Below are 26476 nucleotides of genomic sequence, written 5' to 3' on the forward strand. Positions count from 1 at the left end.
TTATGCTGCAAATGTATAAGGTGTTAGTGAGGCCATACCTGGAGTATTGTGTTCAGTTTTGGTCTCCTTACCCGAGAAAGGACGTACTGGTGCTGGAGGGTGAGCAGAAGAGATTAACTAGGTTAATCCCAGAGTTGAGGGGATTGGATTTCGAGGCGAGGTTGAGTAGACTGGGACTGTACTCGTTGGAATTTAGAAGGATGCGGGGGGCGGATCTTATAGAAACATATAAAATTATGAAGGGAATAGATAGGATAGAAGCGGGGAGGTTGTTTCCACTGGTGGGTGAAAGCAGAACTAGGGGGCATTGCCTTAAAATAAGGGGAAGTAGATTTAGGACTGAGTTTAGGAAAACCTTCTTCACCCAAAAGGTTGTGAATCTATGGAATTCCCTGCCCAGTGAAGCAGTTGAGGCTTCTTCATTAAATGTTTTCAAGATAAAGATAGATTTTTTTTTTGAAGAATAAAGGAATAAAGGGTTTTGGTGTTCGGGTGGGAAAGTGGAGCTGAGTCCACAAAAGATCAGCCATGACCTCACTGAGTAGCGGAGGAGGCTTGAAGGGCCAGATGGCCTACTCCTGCTCCTCGTTCTTATGTTTTTATGTGATACTGATTTCTTTCAGCTCCTCACTAAAACTTGTGTTTCTCAGAACTTCTGGTGCATACTTCATGTCTTCCTTTGTGAAGACAGAAGTAAAGTACAAATTTAGTTCCTCAGCTATTTCTTTGTTCCCGATTACGAATTCCCTGATTCTTCTTGTTGGAATCATCGTCTACCTCTTAATTAACAAATAGAATTTATACTATTTATCAGTTGAAACCTAAACATTGACACAGTCTTGCTGTATTTGGCTTCATTATCTGAAGAAAATTATTTGGATCAAACAAAGAGGCTGGTTTAGCACAGTGGGCTGAACAGCTGGATTGTAAAGCAGAACAAGGCTAGCAGCATGTGTTCAATTCCCGTACCAGCCTCCCTGAACAGGCGCTGGAATGTGGAAACTAGGGGCTTTTCACAGTAACTTCATTTGAAGCCTACTTGTGACAATAAGCGATTTTCATTCATTTCACTATGGAATCAGAAGCAGCAAAAGCCCAAATTTATAACAAAAATGTGAGTGGAAAATAAACCAAACAAAAAAAAAACTTTGATTGATGTTTTATTTATCAAAAAACACATTCTCCTTGATGGGGACTTTCAATATCAACACCATTCAGAAATTAGCAAATAAGATATTTAGGCCAGTTTCCAACTTAGAAATGTGTTTAAAATTATGATTTTTTTTTTAAAATTGTATTTAAATAAGGCCTTTCATGGCCTGATCCCAAAGCACAGCCAGTGAAGTATCTTGAAGTGTAGTCAGTGTTGTAATGTTAGGAAACACAGTAATCATATTTACGTGCAAGGTCCCACAAACGGAAATAAACAGGCAATAATTTGTATGGTTTAGCGGCTGGAATAAATATTGGCTAGAGTATTTGCTCAGAGTATAATATAGGATAGAAAAGGTGGTGAGGAAAGTTAAGAGCGAGAACAAACTTTTAATTGAACAACTGGAGAAGCATATTTGATTCTCAAGCATATGTTTCACTGTACTTATTTCCACTGTAATAAGTAGTATGTACACAAATTAATATTTTTAAAACCACAGTAAAGAATGGTGGGTGATTCCAAAGTTTGGCTTGATTGATCAATGATTGTCTGCTAAAATCATTTAGTATTCAGCTTTCCCAATTTTTGTCACTCCGTGATTGACAACTAGGCCTTTGGCTTCCAAGATCCTGAGCTTTGGCATTCCGATCCTTCGTCTCTTTTCCTCCTTTAAATTAGCCCTAAAAATCCATCTCTTTGACCAAGCTTTTTGTCATCTGACCAGTATCCGCTCATGTGGTTTGGTGTCAATTCTAATCTATAATACTCCTCTAACAAATTTTGGGAGGTTTTATTACATTGAAGACTGTACAAGATATTGTTGTATAATTTTTTTTTAATGTATTTTATTACAAACATTGTTGTATAATATTTTAATCTTTAAAAGTACAAGTTTCCGATACAATAACAATATCACAACAGTTCATTGTAATATCTGCACAAAATGAATAGGGAGGAAAAGCAGTATTTTTAATAAGGACAAGGGGAATCCACACCGAGTAAGAATAAAGAACTTTGGTTTATTTACAGTTAAGTTATATACAACTCCTGGTAGATGGCTACAGGGCCTCTCCACGGTTGGTGCCTGATTAGGCAACCTTTTATTTTTTTGTGAAAAATATTTTATTGAGGCAATTATATATTTACACATCAAACACAACCACACAACAAAACAAGCCAACAGGGCTGCAAATAACCAAATCAACTAATACCTAACACTCCACCATCCCGCCTCCCATTCCCCAACCTTCCATTTTTACTCTTTCTTTCTCCCCCTCACGCAACTACTGACATCTCCAGGCAAAACCCTCCACAGACCCTCTCAAGGCAAACTTAATCTTTTCTAGCATAAGGAACTCTGCCAGTTCTCTCACCCACACCCCTGGTTCCGGGGGCCCCCGTGTCCCTCCATTCTAATAAGATCCATCTCCGGGCTACCAGGGAAGCAAAGGCCAAGACTTTGCCATTTCTCGTCCCCAGACACCCGGGTCTTCTGACACTCCAAAAGATCACCACTTCTGGTCTCAGGACCACCTTCAAAAACCTCTTCTCCTACCACTCCTGCACATTTTTCCATTTAAAAAGTCTGCCTGCTGACCAGGGAAAAGGTCCAGAAGCGGGAGCTACCAAATGTGTGACCACTCACACCATGGCCACCACTGGAAGTGGCCGACCTTTTATACATAGCTAAATGGAGTTCCCTTGTCCCTCAGCGGGGGAGCTCATAATCCACGGGAACTATGGGGAAGATAATCGTTCTCACCCAGAATGTCCTGTGCGGGATATGACAGTATTATCTTCATGTCAGTGTCTAGAACAGGTTCTGATCATTTCATTACTAAAATCAACTTATTCCCCCATTTCCTCATGAATTTTAGAATGTGGTTGTCAGTTTTCAAATAATATATCCAATAAGACAGAATTATACGTTTGGAACAGGGCCATATATACCAGAGAACCCAGGAGGAGATGTTCAGATCACTCATTCGGGAAACATGTCATTTTGCGCCAATCTACTGAGCAGATTAATTGTAGATCCTATCTATCTATTCGCAGCCCAATAGAATAATATTATTCTGTGTGACAGAATGGCCAAGGTTCTGTGTTCCGGAGTCTAAGTGCACCCGCCAGCAAAAAAAAAAACTCGGGACTGGTTCCCGCTGGTGCCAAGTGCCCCCCGACATCCCATTCCTGGGCATGCCTGGATCTGCGCTGCAACTGAGAGGGGCGGAACCTAATGTCTGACAAGTCCTGTGCCTCGGAGATTGGAGCTCCATTTTTAAAAAGATTTTGCTCAGATTTCCACCAGGTGCTTCATACAAAGTGAAGGGGTTTTCCCCACAGCTGTTCTTTCCGAACAAAGAGGTAGGCTCAAAAAAGAATTATGGTTGGAGAAAAAGCTGCTACCTGACTTAATGGATCTCTGCAGAGCCATGAAAATAAACAAACAAACAATCTACTTCTACACTTTGAAGGTCCAGGAAGCTGTCAATCACAATGCTTTTAGCATTCAATGGCATGTGAATGTCAAAGGAAACAATCTAGTTCAAGGCATTCAGCCTCCCAACCACACACAGGGCCTTCAATATTTCAAAAGGTAATGAAATTGGCTGTGTGAAAACTTCAAAGGTTTCCACAACTTTAAAGGTATAACGTTCACTTTCATCTCACAGACCTTTAAAATTTGCATACTGACAGACTTTTTAAAGGTTTTAGGAGTACAGATGGGATCATATCACTTTTACTATTCGGGATGTGTATTTATGAGAAAATGAGTGACTGTCTAAATGGGATGGGTACAGATGAGCACATTTTCACTTTATAATGGGAAAACTAACTTTACATATTAACAGTTTAATGGGGTCAATGTTGCAAATGGGGAGAGCAGCCAAAGGAGCCCCATCCAAAGGAAGACCCAGACCGGAGCACCACCAGCTCAGCACAAACCTCCCTGATCCCCATCTCCCAGGAAGGAGCCCCCCTCAGCACCCTGGTAGCAACTGTTGGGAGGGTACTTGTCACCCATAGGAATGCAAGTGGCCAGGTCCACGCTCCTCAGTACTTGCACCAATTCACTCCAGCGGGACTCTCTGCTAGGGATGGGACACAGCATCCCACCTGGCTCGTGAAAGATGCGTCCTGACCGCCAATGACATGCAGAATAGCTCAGCTATTTGTGTGGTCCTGTCGGGAAGCCCAACTGGGCCATCGGGAAACCTGGTATGGTTGGCTGGGTGGGCATGGAGACCGCAACAAATCCTGATTTTGCCACGCCACGGGGATTCTCCGCCCGATCAGGATTCTCAATCATAGCGGCGGGGTATTTGCTTCATTGGGCAGGTGTCCTGTAATCGTGAACAATTCCCCTTACTTCATGTGAATTCTGCAATGGCCTTGTAACTGAACTTTATTATTTCAAAACTAAACTTCGCCTTGCAGGCTTTGTGGCACATGCAAAGACAACTAACCCAAAACTCAAAGATACATTCTTACCCTGCACTGACTTGTATACCCACAAACTTAATACTCATCAACCATCTACTACCAGTTCAAAATCTATGTGTTAGTACCCTCCCCACATTTTCCAACTTTACATCCATCACATCCTGTTACAGTGGGAAAACTTCCAATTGTCTTTCTCTGCTTTGTCAAAATTCTTCAATTCTTCTCCAAGGTAATTTAGACATTCTGAATTCTCCCTTGTGTACCAGAAGAGGCGCCGGTTTGTGGCAACTTGGGGTTTTTCACAGTAATTTCATTGCACTGTTAATGTAAGGCTACTTGTGACAATAAAGATTACTATAACTTCATCTTACCAAAGCCATCTGTGCACTCAGTTTTCTAAACTCGTTAAACTAACTTTTCTCCTCTTGTTCAAGTGACCATTCTGCTGTGTGATGTGTCTCAGGTGGTTCATTCAATAATCAGCATCTTTAATTGAAAGTGGCATTGGTAATGGAAATTGTATATGAAATAATGAGAACCCAAGACAACAACTCCATTAAGATCATTTATATTGTAAAATTCAGAAGAATGCACACACCATAGAAATGGTTATTCCAGAAATCACACAACCCATGTGCAATCCAAATTCAGGCAGCACCTGTGGAGCAAAACAGATTTAATGTTCAGGTCAAGGTGACCTTTCATTAGAACCAGCATGTCAAATTTGCATGCTGGCTCAAAAAACTATGAAACACAGAGCTTCAAGACACTTTTGTTGAGAGATTTGCTTAACCATATAATCTCTTGGATTCAATTTTCTCTTTCAAAGTAATGTGATAGATTAGCAGTTTCCACAAACATAGTTTTCCATCCTTTCAAATTTATTAATATGTTCATCCCTGTGATACGCAATGTTGAGAAATTCTAATAATTGGTTCCAATGGAGTACTCGGGGAGTGCTGCATTGTAGAGATGACCGGTGCAATTTAAACCACCACATTGCGTCTGTCACACATTCTGGGCACGCCGGTTAAATAGCAGGGAAGGCCAAAAAAAAATCAGATTTGCATCGGAGTTTTACTATCTAACTGGCCTGCTCCCAATGGAGAGTTGCAGATCTCACCCAACTATGGAGAGCATATCATTGAACCCAATTTGTACAAGTTCCATCTCATTAGCGAGACTGAAGTCGAATGCAACAGCCTCCCGGGAATTAACCAGCCCCCAGCGAGAAATCCCGCCAGCACCGTTTAGTACTCTTTTTAAAAAGTGAAACTGAACAATGACTGCAGAGGGGAATGGAGGAGACGAGTAGCCATGTCCAATTTGGGCACACAGCTCAAAGGGATTGCCCAAGTGCTTGGGGCAGTCTGAGGGGCTTTTCATCTGTGTAGCCTTCAAGCCATCTTTAAATATTGTGGATACCCATAACAGGGGCAACATCAGTTGCTGCCTATCCTACCAAACGCTTCCAGGACCAGAACCCTTGCTTGGTTATATGCCGACGGTCCACTTTAACTCCCTCGCCTTCATATTTGAAGGTTTTGTTAATAAGGAATTGGCCTCGTTAGTTGTGGGTAGCACTCACAGCTCAAGTGTTGCTGCAGGGTGTATTTGCAGATTGGCTTCTGCTGGTAGCTGCAAATACCTGAAGACATGTTGATCGTTGCTGCCATCATTTGCTTCTGTGACCTGGAGCAAGGAAGGGAGGTAGAAATGACCTCCTGCCAGTGGCTGGGGAGAGGGGAGGGGTGGCGGACCAATTCGGCTTGAGCAACTTGAAGGGTGTGAAGAAATGCTTTTGCAGATTGCTGGTGACTTATTGCACTGTTGACAGTTTACTGTTTTTTTTTTAAATTTAGAGTATCCAATTATTTTTTCCAATTAAGGGCAATTTAGCATAGTCAATTCACACACCCGGCAACATCTTTGAGCTATGGGGGCAAAACCCACGCAAACACGGGAGAATGTCCAACCTCCACACGGACAGTGACCAGAGCCGGGAATTAACCTGGACTTCGGTGCCCGTGAGGCAGTAGTGCGAACCACTGCGCCACCATGCTGCAGACAGTTTAATGTTTAACATATTTTTGGCTTTCTTTGTACAAATGCACTGTTGTAGCTTGTGTTGGTACCAATATTCTGTAGCGAAAGGTGCCCGAGTGTGCACAGCATGGTACTTTTTGTGATGTTAGGACCATTAAGTAGTTTGTTGTTATCTTTAGTATAAGGAATTGCTGACCATTTAATAAACAAAAATCCTCAAGTGGTGCTGCATGTTGTGCTTGCTCATACAAATGCCTGGAGGCTGCTGCTGCCGTTTCCTTCTTTTTCAGTAGCCCGAGAGGATATCTGGAACCCACCAGGTTCAGGGGGAGGACGTAGGAGTCCAGAGGCAATTCAGGTTTGAAACAAGAAGATGCTGCAGGACATCGTGGCCTTGATCCAAATGAACAATCTGATGAAGATGCTGAAGAAATGCTTTGCAGATTGCTGATGCAATGAGTGTTGCATGTATCTAGCAGGTCACTGTGGGTCAAACACCCAGGAAGTCCAAGAATTTTCTACTTCAATTAAATGCCAGTTGCAATATGTGGATACCAGGATTTGGTTCAGATGTTATTGGGCCGTGTGGGAGGACCTGCACGGCTGCCAATCTGGATGGAGAATAGCACTGATATGTGGAACAATCATATTGATGAACAGATCATTTCTATGACAAAGTTCCGGTCCTAATAAAACATTCTCAGGCTTACCCTCAGTTTCTGTTGAGGAATCTGCGAGGGGCAGGGGGAGAAATACTGTGTGTATTTGGGGTTTTTTGAGAAAATAAACTGATAAAGCTTTGTATTGGTACCAATACAGAATGGTGACACTAGCTTGTTAATTAACGGTTAGTGTGATATATGGAATGTGATGTAGTTTATTTTCAAATCTTGTTAATGGTGACCATTTTTGCCAATTAGATTTTATTCATGTGGATTTCATGGGTACATGTGCCATGTCTCAGAAGTGTTATTGCATCACATTTCAAACTGGTGTGAGGCCTGGACACTTTTCCAGAACTCTGGAGGTATCAGCACCACTAGAGGCAGCAGCCAACACTCAGGACACATAGGAGCTGTACTTCAACACTGGGGATATCCTCGTGAACAAAGAGTGAGTGTCAATCAAGGGACAGCATCCGAGCATGGTCTCCCTAATGTTCCGGGCAGGGGATCTCGTGGCTCCTGCCAGGGGTGAGTGTGCAGAGCAAGGTTTTCCAGCACACTGGCTCGCTGATGGCACAACAAGGATGGGGAGGCTTTGGGTATTTGAGGGACCCAGCGTAGAAGCCATAACTGATTGTGGGGTCTCTCTCCTTCTCCAATTCCTTGCCGATACCAAAAAGGATGGTGGTGTTGGGCCACATAGAGGATGCAGTCATGGTGCTGGTGGCAGCCCAGAGGCCAGACGCCAGAAAAGGCAGCAGTGTTGAAGCAGGCCGAATGCAGTATCCCATTCACAGGGGGCCACCCCACACACTGAATACCCGGATCCCCAACAGACCGAGGAGTAAACCAGAGGGGGAGACCAGTGAGGGCCCACGTTGTAAAGCGGTCCTTGGTCTTGAGATGATGGACAGCATTTGTCGCAGGAGACTCAAGTCTCAACAGAGAGACAATTTAGCTCCTGTGCCACACTGTAGCACTACTCATTATTTGTAATCCTAACAAATTTATCCAATATCACAATGGCTTCTCCTCCTGTACTCTGGCCACCGCAAGATGTTCCTAAAGATTCTATTAATACTGCACTCTGACAAACTTCCTGTGGCAGCCATGAAGTGAGTGGGTCGCACATTGGTGGCTCCCACTAAAGGTGGATTTTTCAGTCCTTCCCCACCCAAATGGAGTGCTATTTTGAGGGCAAAATGTGCACAAATGTCCAGGGAATGTAATACTCCTCTGGTGGGGCTCATGTATGGCTCATCGGATGAGGAGGCGAGAGCAGTCGGAGCAGGAAACGTTTTGTAGTGCGACACAGGTGAAGATGGCGGAGGGCTAGGGGGCAAGTACTGCCCTCCCAGGTAGTCTACAGAGCAACTAGTGGAATTCCTAAATGGCAAATTTCAGCTGCAGAGGAGGAAGCCTTAGAATTTGGCCAAGGTGGTTGAGGCACTTAGGGCAGTGATCTAGCGAGTGGAGCAGAGGTTTCTGGCCTGGCGATCCAGAAGGTAGAGGAGTCGGCAGTGGAGCATGAGGATCGGCTGAGCTCACTGGAGGTGGAGATGGGGATGGTGATGAGCAGCCAGAAAAGGCGGAGAGAGAACTTGGAAGCAACGCCTGGAGGCAGAATGTAAGGATCGTAGGGACGTCCAAAGGTATCAAAAGGTGCGGAGGCCACCAAGTTTGTGGCAAGCATGTTTCAGAAGCTGATGGGAAAGGGTGGTCTTTTGCCGGTCCCTCGAGGTGGATTGGGCGCACAGGGCGCTGAGGAGGAGGCCGCAGGTGGAGGAGCTGCTGAGGTTCGATGGTGAGGCTGCATCAGTTGTTGAATAAAAAGAGAGGCAGAAGATGGGAAATTATAGGACCGGATAACCTGACTTCAGTCATGGTAAGATTTTAGAGTCCATTAATAAAGAGGAGATTGTGGAGCACTTCGAAGTGCCTGATAAAATAGGACTGAGTCAGCACGGGTTTGTCAAGGGGAGGTCATGTCTGTCAAATCTGTTAAAATTTCTTTGAGAAGGTAACAAGGAAGTTAGACAAAAGGAGAACAAGTGGACATGATCTAGTTAGATATCCAGAAGTGCGTTTGACAAGGTGCTGTATAGGAGGCTGTTAAATAAGTTAAGTGCCCATGGTGTTAAGGATAAGCGAAATAAAGGCATCTTTTCCGGGATGGCAGCCAGTTAGTGGGTGCCTCAAGAGGACGGTGTTGGGACCACAACATTTCACAATATACTTATATAGAGTCCTGCTCTGCCATTCAATCATGGCTGATATGTTTTTCATGCCCATTCCTCCTGCCTCCTTTCCATACTCTGATCCCTCTATTAATCAAAAATCTATCTATCTCTGACTTAAAGATAGTAATTTTAGCCGCTACAGCCTTCTGCGGCAAGAGTTCCTAACCCTCTGGCTGAGGAAATTTCTCCTCACTCAGCTTCAAGGATTGTCCCTTCAGTCTGAGGCTGTGCCCTCCGTGTTCTAGTTTTTCCCCCTTTTCCCCCCCAATATGGAAGCATCCTCTCCACGACTATTCTATCTAAGCCCCTCAGTATCCTGTAAGTTTCAATAAGATCCCCCACACCCATCCTTCTAAACGCCAACGAGTACAGACCGAGAGTCCTCAACCACTCCTCATATGACAAGCTCTTCATTCTAGGATCATTCTCGTGAACCTCCTCTGGACCCTTTCCAAGGCCAGCACATCCTTCCTTCGATACGGGGCCCAAAACTGCTGACAATACTCCAAATGGGATCTGGCCAGAGCCTTATGCAGCCTCAGAAGTACATCCCTGGTCTTTTATTCTAGCCCTCTCAACAAGAATGCCAACATTGCATTTGCCTTCCTAATTGCTGACTGAACCTGCATATTAACCTTGAGAATCTTGAACTAGGACTTATGCTTCTGATTTGCTCAGCATTTTCCCATTTAGAAAATAATGTGTGTATCCAATCTTCCTTCGAAAATAAAGTGCATAACCTCACTTTTCCAAATTGTATTCCATCTGCCACGTCTTTGTCCACTCTCCTAGCCTGTCCGCGTCCTTCTGCAGCCCCACTGCTTCCTCAATACTGTACTCCATCTGCCACTTCTTTGTCCACTCTCCTAGCCTGTCCGCGTCCTTCTGCAGCCCCACTGTTTCCTCAATACTACCTGTCCCTCTGCATATCTTTGTATCATCTGCAAACTTAACAATGCCCTCAGTTCTTTCTTCCAGACCATTTATGTATATTGTGAAAAGTTGTGGTCCCAACACCAACCCCCGAGACATAGCACTAATCACTGGCTGCCATCCTGAAAAAGACCCCTTTACCCCCACTCTCTGCCTTCTGCCAGTCAGCCAATCCACTATCCATGCCAGGATCTTACCCTTAACACCATGGGCTCTTAACTTATTTAACAGTCTCCCACGCGGCACCGTTGAAGGTCTTCTGGAAATCTAAATAGATCCTGTACACTGGTTCTCTTTGTCTAACTTCCTGGTTACCTCCTCACTTCCTGGTTACCTCCTCAAAGAACTCTAACAGATTGGTCAGACATGACCCCCCCTCACAAAGCCATGCACTTCCAAGTACTTCCGAAATCTCATCTTTAATAATGAACTCCAAAATCTTACCAATGACCGAAGTCACGCTAACCGGCCTACAATTTCTGGTCTTCTGCCTCCCTTCTTAACCAGGGGTGTTACATTAGCCATTTTCCAGTCCTCTGGGACCTTCCCTGACTCCAGCGTTTCCTGAAAGATCACCACCAATGCCTCCACAATCTCTTCAGTTATCCCCTTTAAGAACCCGGGGTGTTGTCCATCCGGTCCAGGTGATTTATCCACCTTCAGTTTCCCCAGAACCTTCTCCTTAGTGATGACGTAGAGCGGACGTTTCCACTTGTAGGAAAAACTAGAACCAGAGGAGGACACCATCTCAGACTGAAGGGACGATCCTTTAAAATTGAGAAGAGGAGGGATTTCTTCAGCCAGAGGGTGGTGAATCTGTGAAACTCTTTACCGCAGAAGGCTGTGGAGGCTAAATCATTGAGTGTCTTTAAGACAGAGTTAGATAGGTTCTTGATTAATAAGATCAGGGGTTACGGGGAGAACGTAGAAGAATGGGGCTGAGAAAATATCAGACACGATTGAATGGCGGAGCAGACTTAATGAGCCGAGTGGCCTCATTCTGCTCCCATGTCTTATGGACCACTACATTCACCTCTGTCCCAGTGTTCTCCTGTAGTTCTGGTATCCCACAATGAAGTCTGATGGAAAGTAACTCTTCAGTTCCTCTCCCAATTCTTTGTTTCCGATTACTACTTCTCCAGCCTAATTTTTCAATGGTCCAATGTCTATTCTTGCCTACTCACTTTTTTATATATTGGAAAGAACTTTTCCTACCTTCTTTTATATTACTGGCTACCTTGCATTCAAATTTCATCTTCTCCCCCCTTATTGCTTTTTAGTTGTCCTCTGCTCGTTTTTAAAAGGCTTCCCAATCTTCTGGCTTCCCTCTAATGCTCGCCACTTCGTATGCTTTTCTTATGCTGTCCTTGACTTCCCACATCAGCCATGGATGCCTTGTCCTCCTCTTAGCATGTTTCCGCCCTCCTCTTAGCATGTGCCCCCCACCTCCCCCAAGTAGGCTCTGTAACAAGCTGCTCCAAAAATACATCTCTTAGACATTCCACAAATTCCTTTTCTTGGGATCCACTACCAACCTGATTTTCCCAGTCCATCTGCATATTGAAGTCCACCACGATTATTGTAATGTTGCCTTTCTTATCTCCAGATTAATTTTCTGCCCTACATCCCGATTACTGGTCGGGGGCCCGAACATAACTCCCATCAGAGTCTTCTTACCTTTGCGATTCCTCAACTCTAACTCACACAGATTCTATGTCTTCCGATCCTACATAGGCAGCACGGTAGCACAGTGGTTAGCACAGTTGTTCTACAGATCCAGGGTCCCAGGTTCGATTCCCGCTTGGGTCACTGTCTGTGCGGAGTCTGCACGGGTTTCCTCCAGGTGCTCCGGTTTCTTCCCCCAGTCCAAAGATGTGCCGGTTTGGTGGATTGGCCATGATAAATTGCCCTTCACGTCCAAAAAATGTTTGGGTGGAGTTAGAGGGATAGGTTGGAAGTTTGGGCTTGGATAGGGTGCTCTTTCCAAGGACCGGTGCAGACTCGATGGGCCGAATGGCCTCCTTCTGCACTGTAAATTCTATGATTCTATACTTGTGGCTCAGGTAGTAATCCAGAGATTATTACCTTTTAATTTAGCTCCGAGCTGTCCACACTCCCTTATCAGAACCTCTGTCCATGTTCTACATATGTCGTTGGTACCTACATGGTCCACAACAACTGGATCTTTACCCTCCCACTCCCCAAGTTCTTTGCAACCCAGGTGAGATATCACAAATCTGAGCAGCAGGCAACACAACTTTCGGGATTCTTAATCCTGGTCACAGAGAAAAGTGTCAATACCCCTAATTTTACTATCCCCAATTCAGACTACATTTCTTTTCTCTTCCCCATTTGAACGGCTCATTGTACCCTAGTGCCATGGTCAGTTGGTTCATCCTCCCTGCAGTCCCCATTCACGTCCACGCTGGGAGCAAGAGTCTCAAACCTGTTGGATAAGGTCAAGAGTGGAGGGCCCTGCAACCCTATCTCCTGGATCTCTTTATCTGCCTCACTTGCAGCCACACCCTCCTGTCCCTAACTACTGCCACATTCAAGGTATTTAATCTAAGGGGCGTGACTGCCTCCTGAAAGTGTCCAGGTACTTCTCCCCCTCATGTCGCAGCATTTGAAGCTCAAACTCCAGCTCATCAACTCTGAGCTGGAGTTTATCAAGCAACCAAAACTTACTACAGACATGGTTGCTTGGAACCACAATGGGATCCACTAGTTCCCAGATCATGCAGGAACCCACCTTCCCACACTCAGGAGCTGAAAATGGTTTCAGATTAGTTTGGAGAGAGGCGCCGTCTTTCCATAGTCTGCCACCTCTGGTATTGGCAGGAAAAGTTGCTTTCGGAGGATGATATTGGGAAAGGGGTCGGATATCAAAAATTAGTTGATGGAGAGGGGAAGCGCTCCAGTGAAGGAGGTTAAGTGCAAATGGGAGGAGGAGTTGGGTGGGGAGGCGAAGGCGGGACGTGGAAGGTGAGCCCTGCAGAGGGTGAATGTGTCTTCATCGTATGCGAGGTTAAGCCTCATCCAATTTATAGTGGTGCGGAGGGCCCACATGATGGTTCTTTGCAGAGGTGGAAGATAGGTGTGGGCGTTATGCAGGGTGCCCCACCAATCACGTCAACATGTTATGGGCATGTCTAAAGTGGAGGGGGTTCTGGCAGGTTCTCGGATTTTATGTCCGAGACTCTGGATGTGGGGGTGGCCCAAGTCCCGAGGTGTCTATATTCAGATCCGGCAGTCCAGGTGGAGAGAGAGGCCAATGTATTGGCCTTTGCCTCACTGATAGCCTGGGGTCGGATCTTGTGGTGTTGGCGGGACTCGGAGCCAAAGAAGGGGGGGGGGGGGGGGCGACCAGGCAAATCCCTGCGGTTGGAGAAGGTCAAATTCGCCTTGCAGGGGATCACCCGGAGGTGAAAGTCTTTCATTGATTTCTTCAAGGAGGATTGAGTGGTCAGCGGTGAGGGGGGTGCTATTTGTATCAGGGGGGGTTTGGGGCTTGTGGTTTCTGTTTAGATCTTCTGATATTTTTGTGTGCATGTGTAAAAAGCCTGAATAAACATCTTGCATTCGGACATTTCCATATACACTTCGGGTTTTCTACTAATGCCAAATTGTTGCCTCACTACCTTGTTGACAGCAAGCTTTGGATGAGCAGAGCAGCCTGAAGTTTAACATAGGGGGTCAAAAACAGCCCTTACTCTGCCATAAGTTCCATCCTAACCATAGTCCCATATCTTGCCCACTTCAGGTCAATCCAACACAATGCCCAGCTTGGACTGGTGCTGAATTTTTATTTTTTTTTTACATAAATTTAGCGTACCCAATTATTTTTTCCAATAAGGGGCAATTTAGTGTGGCCAATCCACCTATTCTGCACATCTTTTGGGTTGTGGGGGCGAAACCCACACAAACACAGGGAGAATGTGCAAACTCCACACGGACAGTGACCCAGGGCCAGGATTCGAACCCGGGTCCTAAGTGCCGTAGGCAACAATGCTAACCACTGTGCCACCGTGCGGCCCTTACTGGTGCGGAAGTTGAAGCCACATTATTAATACCAGGTCAGCAGGGGTAACAGACTCTTTATCCCACAAAGCAGAGATGGTTATGTCAGAGTTTGAATTTAAAGTAATAAAAAAATTTTAAAGTACTAATGTGTCCAAATATACATCTTGAAGAGCTCAGTGCATGCTTGGAAAGGCAGCCATCAATTTTGGCTGACTTGCCAAACAAGCACGGAAAAACAACAATTGGCCTACAGGACCAAGATGCTGATCTACAAAGTCAATATCCTCATCACATTGCTGTATGCCTGTGAAGTCTGGAAAACTTACACTTACCAAGAACAAAGGCTCAATAACTTCCATCAGTGTCTACAATATATCCTTGTTAGGGGCTAATTTTAACAAAGCTAAATTTCACATTCTCACCACCCAGCCATAAAACAGAAAGATGTTTTGATTTGCTTCCGCCTTTATAAGCAGTGGCATATTTCCTATCCCTCAAGTTTTGGCGTGACCTAATTTTTTTTAGCAACCCCACTGCAAACTCAAGTAGGATGAAGTTAGTGGATTTGCACACACCCAAACCAAGGAGGAGGGTAGCAACATTGCGTCCTGCTGCTACACTCACATATACAGGACAACGACCACAGAGAAAAAAAAAAAGAGTTATTGTTTCACTAGGGTCCAGAGTTCAGAATCAAAATCCAATGAGATATTCCTTCAGAGGTCACAGGTTGAAAACCAATGCTGGATAATTCACTTTTCTGGTCACACAGCATCAGTTATGTTGGCAATGGCCCAGGAATTCTAGTAGAAACAGTGTAAATAAGGCCAAGTATTCCACCTGGGCAGAGCTCATTTTCTGTGAAACTGCTTGTAGATGGTAAAATGGCAATCTGAGCTTTGCAGTTCAACAAGGTAATATTACGGTTCCACAAGCTAGGTCCACGTCATATCACTCCTCCCACCTCTTCCAAAGGGTGTGTATCCCTTGTCCGAGTGCCCAAGGTGGAGAATTGTCTTACCCATTAAGAATTGAAAGGAAGGTTGCAGGATCCTTTGTCCTTGCAGGCGAATACATTCTGGTTAGTCAATCTGACTTATGAAATGCAGGTGGCCTTTGTATAGTTACTTTGAATTAGGTCTGTGCAGCCCAAGGTGTCATTAGTATCTCAGGATAAGAAGTGCATGTTTCCCCAAAACTGTCAGGTTGCTCCTTTTGTTTTGAGGGTCACAGACATAGGGCGCGATTCTCCGCTCCCCAGGCTGGGTGGGAGAATCGCGGGAGGGCCACTCTGGCACCCCCCCGCGATTCTCCTCCCCCCCCCCCCAAAATGGCGTGTTGCGTTTTTCACGGCGACCCGCGATTCTCCGGCCCGGATGGGCTGAGCGGGGATCGAGCACCACAGACGTGCTCGGGAGGGGACTGGTCCGCGATCGGTGCCCACCGTTTGTCGGGCCGGCGTCTCCAAGAGACGCACTCTTCCCCCTCCGCTGCCCCGCAAGATCAAGCCGCCATGTCTTGCGGGGCAGTGGAAGGGAAGACGGCAACCGCGCATGCGCCGCGTTGGAGCCGGCCAACCTGCGCATGCACGGCTGACGTCATTAGGCGCCGCCGGCCGTGTCATTCTCGGCGCGCCGCCTTGACGCCAGCTTCAAGGCCCGGCAGCCCGGGGAATAGGGGGCGAGGAGCGGCCTCCGACGCCGTTGGTGAAACACTCCGGGTTTCACGACGGCGTCGGCCGTTGCGGAGGAATTCCGCCCATAGCTTCAGTCATTTTAAAAACAGTCTTTGTTCAGTTATTAATTTAAATATAATAGCCCAGAGGATATCTATATTTATTTTATAAAAATATAGAATGCAAGGTCTCAGTGCCTCACACAGAGAAATGCTGTCAAGAGGCATGAACGCAGTCAACATCAACAAGCGGGAAACTCTAGCTGACAAATGATGCAAATGGCAGCACTAGTAAGAGTTCTCTACCACAATACCATGCGATTTCAGAAGCTCCAAAGCTGACATAAGCCCATCAAATAAGGTATAGCAGAAATGATTCCACACCAACAGCAAGTCAACGTTGGCACTTGTTTCCCCCCCCCCCCTTCCAGAATCAATATCTTCAACCTTTGAACAGTTCCCTGGTATGTTCCTTCCACAAAATGCAATTCAGCCAAATACCTCCCCATTAGCCTATATCAATCAAGAGCAAAATTGGAGCAGTTTAGCAGGAGGATGGGTATTCTGTGACACCTGACTCCGCTCCTTGCTCCTCAAAGTTTCGCCATCAATTACAAGGCACAAGTCAGAAGAATGTTACAATACTCCCCACTTGCTAGAGTACACCCACAATATTCAAATGGTTCAACACCATCTAGAATGAAATAAAATACAATTTTGATGCCACAACGTGGGGAGCAATCAAATGACCATATTCACCATATGACACAAATCTTTTGAAAATAGATTTTGAGGCTTTAAAACATCAATCAACACAATACACTCACTGAAGTGTGTTACAATCCAACTGTTCCATATGGCAAGCCTGCTGTGTACAATTTCAAAGGATGGTGACAATAAAGTGTTCTATTTCTGTCAGTGTGCTCCAGTTCATTTCAAATCAAACATCTTCGACAGTAAAGTGTCTATATTTCATCAGACTTGATAAGTTAGGAAACTTCACTTCTGCGCTGACAGTTGCTGTGCTAATGCTCTGTTGTCCCTCGTTTCCAAACACAGTACCTGGAAATCGACTGATTATTCATGGCCAACCTCCTGTATTCTCATTTTCCGATAATCATGCCCTATTCCTTTCAGTCGCTCATTTTAAAGACAATCCATTAAGATCCAGGTGGAACACTTGGATCCTGCTGCATTGTCCCAATTAGTCAACATTTTTTTATTAAATTCATTTATGGGATGTGGGCGTTGCTGGTTAGGTCAGCATTTATTGCCTGTCCCTAGTTGCCCTTCAGAAGGTGGTGGTGAGTTGTCTTCTTGCTGCAGTCATTGAGGTGTAGGTATACCCACTGTGCTATTCGGAGGGTATTCCAGGATGTTGCCCCAGCGACAGTGAAGGAATGGCAATATATTTCCAAGTCAGGGTGGGGAGTGACTTGGAGGGAAACCTCCAGGTGGTGGGTTTCCCAGGTCTCCGCTGCTCTTGTCCTTCTAGATGGTAGGGATCGTGGATTTGGGAGGTGCTATCTAAGGAACCTTGGTGAGGTACTACAATGCATCTTGTAGATGGTGCACATGCTGCCACTGTTCATCGGGTCAGTGGTGGAGGGTTTGAATGTTTGTGAAAGGGGGAGCAATCAAGCGGGGTACTTTGTCCTGGATGGTGTTGGGCTTCTAGTGTTGTTTGAAGCTGCACTCATCCAGGCAAGTGGAGAGTATTCCATTATGCTCCTGATTTGTGCCTTGGACATGGTGAACAGGCTTTTTATTGGGGGGTGGGGTGGAAATTGAGGGGAAATTGGATGGCTGCCCTTTCGAAGGCCGGCTCTCCTGTCAGTGTCGCATTGGATTGTCACTTCAAGCACCTACAGAGAACAGAAGGTAACAAGCAGCAGCCTGTTTCTCTTGTTTCATTGAGCAAGTGGTCCTTCAGTTCTGGGTCACTATTCACCTAATAACGAGTTACAAGCATTTACAGCAATCTTCAGCCAGAAGTGTCGAGTGGATGATACACCTTGGCACCTTCCTTCCTGAGGTCTCCAGCATCACAGATGTCAATCTTAAGCCAATTTCATTCACTCCAAGTGACATGACGGAACAACTGAAAACCAAGGCCATGGGCCCTGACAACATTCAGGTAATAATGCTGAAGACCCATAACCAGCAGCTCCCCTAGCCAAGCTGCCCCAGTACAGCTGCAACACACATCCACCTGGCAATGTAGGATATTGCCCAGTATTTCCTGTCGACAAAATGCAAGACAAATCCAACCCAGCCAATTACTGCCCCATCTCTGTCTACTCTCAAACAAAGTGATAGAGGAGGTTGTTCGAGTTAATCAAGGAAACTAGCTTGGACTGGTCTCTGCCGTACCTGGGCTCAGCTAGTCCCTCTTTATATAAATTCAGACACTTTCTGTGCAAACCAGCAGGAGTGCAAATTTGGACAGAACATTTAAAATCCAATATTATTTGTGTTAGTTCAGCTTGGAAGTCTTATCCAGGGGCCTAAGTAGGGGAATAGAAGCTATCTACTGGCAGCAGCTGAAATAATTAATGTATTAAAGGAAACCAGCATGAACTGAACACATGGGCTCAGCTAGTCACTTTGTTCAGAACATGAATTCAGACACTCAGTAGAACCAAGAGTGCGGCTTCGGTCAGAGTGTGGTGAGAAGAAGTTTGGTGAGGAGGGGAGGGCAGTACTCGTTTTCTTTACTACCGTTTTCACCCTGTACGAATTGATTTCTGATGTTCGACGGGGAGAAGGTAAGCATCTCGTGAATATCGGGGAAGTGATCAAGGTCTATTTTCCAGAGGTTTAAATTTGTTCTGCAATTTGTGATAAGACAAATTAATATCTAAATGAAAATAAATAATTGAATAAAATAATTAAGTAATTAGTTAAAGCTCACATGTATAGCAGAACAGATGATGTGTCAAGACTACAATATCTCATGGATATTGGAGATGTATGTCTGCAGTAAGTGTCTGTGGCTTGAGGAGTTTCAGCTCAGAGTCATTGAGCCGGAGGCTGAGCACATCAAGGAGGGAGAAGGTTACCTGGATGCTTTGTTTAAGGAGGCAGTCACACCCTTTCGGATAGAATCCTCTGGTTTGGAAATCAGGGACAGGAGGGTGTGACTGCTGCAGAGGCCGGTAAGGAGACCCAGAGGGCAGGAGTGTCATCCTCTGCAACTGTCCAACAGGTATAAGATTCTCCCAGCTGGTTTGGATGAGAGTGGGTCTGCAGAGTGGATGAGTTGACTGGCCATGGCACTGTGGTACAGAAAGCCATTCAAGAGGGGGGAGTGCACAAGAAGGTAGTGGTAGTGTAGCCACCAAAGTTGGCCATTCCCTCAATACAAAATGGAGGACCGCAAAGCTTGCAGGGTAAAATGGACAAAGTTTGCAGCACAAGCAGGCTGCAACAAGCCACTGTGTATTCTGTCTGCTAAGAGAGCAGACAGCACCAAAACGAACATTCCGCATACTAATGAGGCAATCTCCGGGACAGTTAGCATAGTAATGGAACGATCCCAGGGACAAAGGACACAAATAGGGAAGTGATTGCAACATTGTATGGGAAGCCAGACACCCTGGCACCAGCGGGGTTTGAAGACAAAGCACCTGAAGGCCCGCCCAGTAGCCGAGGGACAGCCTCAGTATTGGGGGGATTCAAACAAATCGATTGGGAAGAGACCCAATCGATCCCCAGCAGATAGAGGGTCCGCCCAAAAGGGCACGAAGCCCTGGGACCTATAAAAGACAGGTCCCAAACTCAGTTCGTTCTTCTTGACCAGCCCTCTCGACCAGCCTTTACCGAAGAAGACCTTGACCGAGAGAGAGGAGAGGTTCGGGCAGCAGCCGCCAGCAAGTAAGTGTCTCACACGATCGCTACCAGAGATAGACACTCCTGACCCATTTTAACCCGTACCAACCTGAAGTCTGCGGACCCAGTGCAGAGCAGGAGGCCATTGTCCCCCTGAACCGGCAGTTCCTTATTCAGATAAGTATTGGTCTATTTAGTGGTAGGAATAATTTAGTCATCATAGCGTGTGCATGAGTTGTTTATAATTGTATTATAATAAACTCATTTATTTGAACTTACTAATTGGTGTATGGTTTTATTGCTTTGAACTTGACCTTGAAACTCGTGACGGTATCGTAACGATACCTGGCGACTCCACAGCTAAGGAACGAAACAGAGCCAAATTGAGTGTTAAGCACACTCACCCAGAACGAGCAACAGTAGTATGGGACAGTACAGTAAGGGAGACTCTCTCTCGCTCTCTCCATCCCCATCCCCCCCAACACGTTTGGGGGTCACTCAAGGTCCTGCCCCGGGCAGGCCCCCCCAACTCCCCTACGGGCCCAGAGCCTTGATGGCGAAACCCTGGCACTGCCAGGGTGGCATTGCCAAGGTGGTAGGGAGTAAAGCCAGGACACTGTCCGGATCCAGTCATGTCCCTGCCCACCCAGGGCTCCAAAGCCCTCCATGCCCCTCAGTGTGGTCATAATGTCTATCCAGAGAAATTAACAGTTGATGTTAGAAGGTCCTCATTGAAGACGCCTTACAGTTTACTTTGAGCTGTGCCAACTTCTTCTATGGCAGAAAACAACATCCAGTACAGGCATATTGTTCGGGCATAAGGAGGTTGAAAAAGCAGTCAGACAGAGCACCTGGTCTTTCTAGGAAGGTCTTCAGAACCCTGTGGACGGGATGGAGCAACTGGATGCTGGCTAGAAGTTAGGGGGGGCAGGAGGGTGCTTGATCTATGTCGACAAGAAGCTAGGAGAAGACTGCCTGAAAGGAAACCTTCTGGGAGGGTATAGGACCAAAGGGCATAAACTCAGAGTAAAGGGTCACCCATTTGAGATGAAGAACACTGGGTCCCTCACACTGTGGGGCAGCAGTGCAAACACTGTGCCACCGTGCTTCATCAATGTCCCAAGAGAGCTGCAGAGGCTGGGTCATTAATTATGTTCAATGCTGAGATAGATAGATTTTTCATAAGTAAGGGAATTAAGGGTTCTGGGGATAAGGAAGGAAAATGCAGTTAAGGATTATATCAGATCAGCAAGGATCTCATTAAGTCTGGCAGTGCAGACTCAATGAGCCAAATGGCCTACTTCTGCTCTCAAGTCTTATGGCTTATGACAGGGCCATCAAGCGGCACTTACTCAGCAACAGCCAACTCACTAACATGCAGTTTAGATTCTGCCAGCACCACTCTGCTCCTGGCCTCTTTACAGCTTTTGTCTAAACAGGGAGGAAACCAAAAAAAAAAAAAAACAGCTGAACTCCAGCCGAGAGATGAGTGACTGCCCTTAACCTCAAGGCAGCATTTGACCGAGTATGGCACCAAGCAGTCTGGCAAGAGTCGAGGGAATCAGGAGGAAAATTCTCCACTGGGGTTGTGGAGTCATACTTAGCACAAAGGAAGATGGTTATTGAAGGTCAACCAACTCAGTTCCAGGACATCACCACAGAATTCCTCAGGGTGGTGACCTAGAACAAACCACCTTCAGCTACTTAATAATCTTTCCACGATCAGAAGTGTCAAAGGTGAGAATGTTCATTGATGACTGCACAATTTTCAGCACCATTTGCAGCTCCTCAAATACTGAAGGAGTCCATATCCAAATGCAGCAAGACCTGGACAATATCCAGGCATTGGCTGACAAGTGGCAAGTAACATTCGTGCCACACAAATGCCAGCAATGACCATCTCCAAAATGAGAGAATTTAACCCACCTCGTGACTCCCCAAAGCCTCTCCTATGAGCAAGGTACAAAGTCAGGAGCGTGATGTTATATTCTCCCATTTGTTTGGATGAGTGCAGCTCCAACAACACACAAGCTCAACACTTTCCAGGACAAAACAGCTGCTTGACTGACACCCCATCCACCACTCTCAGCATGCACTCCCTCTTCCACAGACACACAGTAGTACCATCCACAAAATGCACAACAATAACTCACCAAGGCTCCTTCGATAACACCTTCCAAGCCTGTGGGTGCACCTACACTACACGGCCTGCTGTGGCTCATGAGGACAGCTCACCATCACCTTCTCAAGAGCAATAAATGCTGGCTTAGCCAGTGAGACCCACACCCTACAATATAAAAAATGTCACACAAACATTCACTATCCCCTAAATATAATAAAATACAGAACGACTTACAGAATTTGACTAAGGTCCAAACAAAAAAAAATCTTGGATCTCTGATAATATTTGTACTTGGCAATATCAATGCTGAGGAATGAGACATCCTTTACATTTTAACCCAGCATGACCATCACATGCAAGTGAAATACAGCACAAGTTCATAGACACTAATGCTCCTTTCCTCCTGCTCTAAAATTGTGCTTTACCCAAGTTCAGGGGAACACTAATCATTGTTATTTCCCCATAGAAAACATGTTTCTAATCCAATCAATGTTTAGTAAAAAAAATACTTATACCTTATTACATATAACCAGCTGGTCACCAGATTTCTGTAACGAGACAACAAATACATTGCCATCATCCAGAAAACTGTTCAATTCCTTTCCATTTCCCAGTGACGAGATGAGAGAATCTGAAGGCGAAATGCCAAAATAATTTCCTGCTGTTCGGAGGATGAAATTCTTTCTTGGATCTTCTAGACTGGCTGGCATGTTGTCTTCCCTTAAAAAGAAAAACATATATATTTTTTTAAATTAAGTGACAAAGTCAGAATTTTATTGAGATAGGTTGAGCCTGAAAATAGAAGTCTTGTCTCGCTCAAAGCCCCTAGATTTCAGTTTCACCACGTTGCTCTTAAGCAAACAGTAATGTATCTTACCACGATGAAATGCAGATATTAGATCAACAACAAAAAAAATGTTCTGTTTCTGTCCAGTATATCCCATGTAGCATTGAAATGAACAGGCTATGCACAAAGAAAATTTACAGGGATGACTGATCCTCAATCAATTGCAGCAGTATATTTGCACTAAGGCGTATAAAATCCTTCAAGTAGCAACTGACCACACTGCAGGGCAGAGAGCATCCTTGGTTTCTGGATTACATTATTCAGAGCAGAATCACTCATAAGACAATATCAACTCATTCAGGGCATAAGGATACTGTTGAAGAGAAAAAGTCACCGATCAGCTCAGGGGGTCAGAACTTACAGGAGCTGGAAACTTGAGCAACTGAAATTGTTAAACAGGTACTTAATGTTGGTCAAAATTACAGCAACATTACATTACCACAAAGGTCTACCCAAAGGGGTGAAAGACAGATAAACTATTAGAAAAAAAAGTGCGAACTAGGGAGAGTAGCCAATCTTTCTGTTCAAGGAAGAGCAAGGGGGATAAAACAGGTAAGCATAGAATCTATCATAATTTATGGGTAAATCATGGAACCCTAGTTAGATAAAAATTGGTGAACATGCAGAAATTCACAGGTTAATCATAGTCAGCAAAACTTTGGTACACATGTTTGACATTTTATATTATTTTTGAATATTTACTGGATGAAGAGATTGCAGATTTAGTGTATATCGATTCTCAGAAGGAATTTGGTATGGTGTCACACAAAAAGGTCATTAGAAAAACGCAGACACTGACTTCTGGTGGCCATGGAGTAGTGGTCACACCACGAGAGGTGGATTTTTTCGGTCCATCCCACCCGAATTGTGTGGTCTTTGAGGGGGAAAAAGGTGCACGAATGTCCAGCAATGTAATATTTCTCTGGTGGAGCTGGTGTATGGCTCACTGGACAAAGAGGAGAGTGCAACTGGAGCAAACAAAGGTTTATGGTGCGACACAGGAGAAGATGTGGTGTGACACAGGAGAAGATGGCAGCGCTGCCCTCCCAGTGGTCGACAGAGCAGCTGGTGGAATTCCTAAATTGCAAATTTCTACAGCAGAAGAAGGAGGCCTCAGAGGATTTGGCCAAAATGGCAGTGCCGCTTAGGCTGGCAATTGAGCAGATGGAGCAGAGGCAGGAGTCTCAGGGCCTGCCAATCCTAAAGGTGGAGGAGCCAGTGGTGCTGCATGAGGACCGGTTGACCTCGCTGGAGGCGGAAATGGGAATGGTGCTGAGCAGCCAGAAAAGACTGAGGGAGAAGCTGGAGGACCTCTAGAACTGCTCCAAGAGGCAGAATCTGTGGATTGTGGGGATGCTCATAGGCACTGAAGGTGTAGAGGCTGCCCAGTAGCCTCCTTGTTGGAGAAGCCGATAGGCGAGGGGGCCTTTGACTGGTCCATCGAGGTGGATTGAGAACTCGGGGCACCGAGGAGGAGGCCACAGATGGGGAAGCCACAGAGGGAGATAGTGTTGAGGCTGCATCTGTTCTTGGAGGTGAAAATCTAGAGGTGGCCGAGGCAAACCAAGAAACGTACCTGGAGGGGAGTGAGCTGCGGATTTACCAGGATCTGGGTGCAGAGCTAGTCAAGTGGAGGGCCAGGTATATAGTATAAAGGCTATCCTCTACAAGAATGGGGTAAAGTTCGGCTTTGCATACCCTACCCGCTTATCGGTGATACGCCAAAAGCAAGAATTTTATTTTCACTGGACTTTATGAGAGACCATGGACTGGGAAGACATTCAACTTCGGAGAGGAACGGAGAGGAGTGTGGAGCATATAATAATCTTTATTGTCACAAGTAGGCTTACATTAACACTGCAATGAAGTTACTGTGGAAAAAACCCTAGTCACCACATTCCGGCATCTGTTCGGGAACACAGCATGCCCAAATTACCCAACAGCATGTTTTTTGGGATTTGTGGGAGGAAACCGGAGCACCCGCAGGAAACCCACGCAGACACCGGGAGAGCGTGCAGACTCCGTAGACACCCAAGTGGGAATTGAACCTGGGACCCTGGAGCTGTGAAGCAACAGTGCTGCCTACTGTGCTACCATGATGCCAGAGGGTGTAGTGGGGCAGGGTACGAAACGGGGGAGCAGTGACGGACAGTGTACTTTTTGTTTTTATGTTAGCTGATTGTTGCAAAGGTTGGTGGGGTGGAGGGGAGAGAATGGGGAAGGGCGAGGTATAGTCAGAGGCCTCAGGCCGGATTCACCATGCTAGCTGGGTGGGTTAATTAGTTAACGGAAGTGAAGTGATGTTGGAGAAGCCGATAGGTGAGAGAGCCTTTGACCAGTCCGTCGAGGTGGATCGAGCACTCGGGACATTGAGGAGGAGGAGGAGGCCACAGATGGGGAAGCCGCCGAGGGAGATAGTGGGGGCATTGTCAGGAGGAGGGGAATGGGTTGGTACTTTGTTTGGGTGTAGGAGAAAGGGTTGCTGACATGGGTATAGTTGATATGGCGCAGCTGGGAAGGGAGAGATGGTGGTGGACATCATGGGCTGGATCTGGAGGAGTGCATTCGGGGGCCAGGGAGCCCCCAGACCAGGATGGTTACTTGGAACGTATGAGGGATGAGGGGGCATGGTGGTGTCAGACCCAGAGTGGATAAGTGGGGTATGAGGATGTACAAGTCGGAGCTTCCCCTTGGGAATGGTTCCTGCATGCATTGGGAATTCCCTGCAGCGGAAGAGAGGGTGCAGAGGTTGGGGCCCCGATCAAGCTGAGGAAAGTCATGGACTGCGTTGGCGTGATGTAGGCAGGGAAGGCCCCGAGGCCAGACGTGTATCCAGTGGAGCTTTACAAGATGTTTGGTGCGGAGCTGGGGCCCGTGCTAGTGAGGAAGTGAAATGAGGTGAGGGGTCTGGAGGTGTTTCCCCCACATTGTCTGGGCGTATGCGGACAGTTAAAATGACGGTGCTGCCCAGGTTCTTGTTTGTGATCTAGAACCTACCCGTCTTTGTTCCCAAATCTTTTTTCTTTTAGGAAGGTAAATGGGATAATTTGAGCGGGGAAGGCCCCACGGGTGAGGAGGGTGTTTTTTGGAGAAGTGGCGAGGCGGAGGGGAAATGTTGGCTTTGGGAAGTTTGATGAATTATTACTGGGTGCCAAACGTCACAATGGTGAGGAAATGGGCTATGCTGGAGGCATTATGTTGGGGGACGAGATCGAGGGCCCTGTTGTTGGCGCTCCTTCCGTTTTCACCAGTCCGGTATGTGAGCCCAGTGGTGGTTTCGACGTTGCGGGTGCAGAGCCAGTGCAGGCAACATTTTGGATTAGATGGCTTGCCATTGTGGGCGCTGATATGTGATAATCACAGGGTTGTGTCAGCAGGGCTGGATGTAAGGTTCCAGGGATGGAAACGAGTACTTTGGGGACTTGTTTACCGTGGGAAAGTTTGCACGTCTGGAGAAGTTGGAGGAAACATACGAGTTGCCCAAAGAGAATGGTTTCA

At 45.9% G+C, this 26476-nt stretch overlaps 1 protein-coding gene across 2 annotated transcripts in view; it reads right to left on the reverse strand.

Annotated features, from left to right (window-relative positions):
* LOC119977114 (cytoplasmic dynein 2 heavy chain 1) overlaps nt 1–22846 on the reverse strand; it is a 734352-nt gene extending 711506 nt beyond the window's left edge. For both annotated transcript variants that reach the window (XM_038817726.1, XM_038817724.1), the window contains exon 1: nt 22647–22846. In XM_038817726.1, the coding sequence (XP_038673654.1) occupies nt 22647–22841 (195 nt within the window). In that variant the 5' untranslated portion in view covers nt 22842–22846. The remainder of the gene's footprint in view (nt 1–22646) is intronic.
* Nucleotides 22847–26476: the final 3630 nt, after the last annotated feature.

This window comes from Scyliorhinus canicula, chromosome 14, assembly GCF_902713615.1.
Source record: "Scyliorhinus canicula chromosome 14, sScyCan1.1, whole genome shotgun sequence".
Taxonomy (NCBI): domain Eukaryota; kingdom Metazoa; phylum Chordata; class Chondrichthyes; order Carcharhiniformes; family Scyliorhinidae; genus Scyliorhinus; species Scyliorhinus canicula.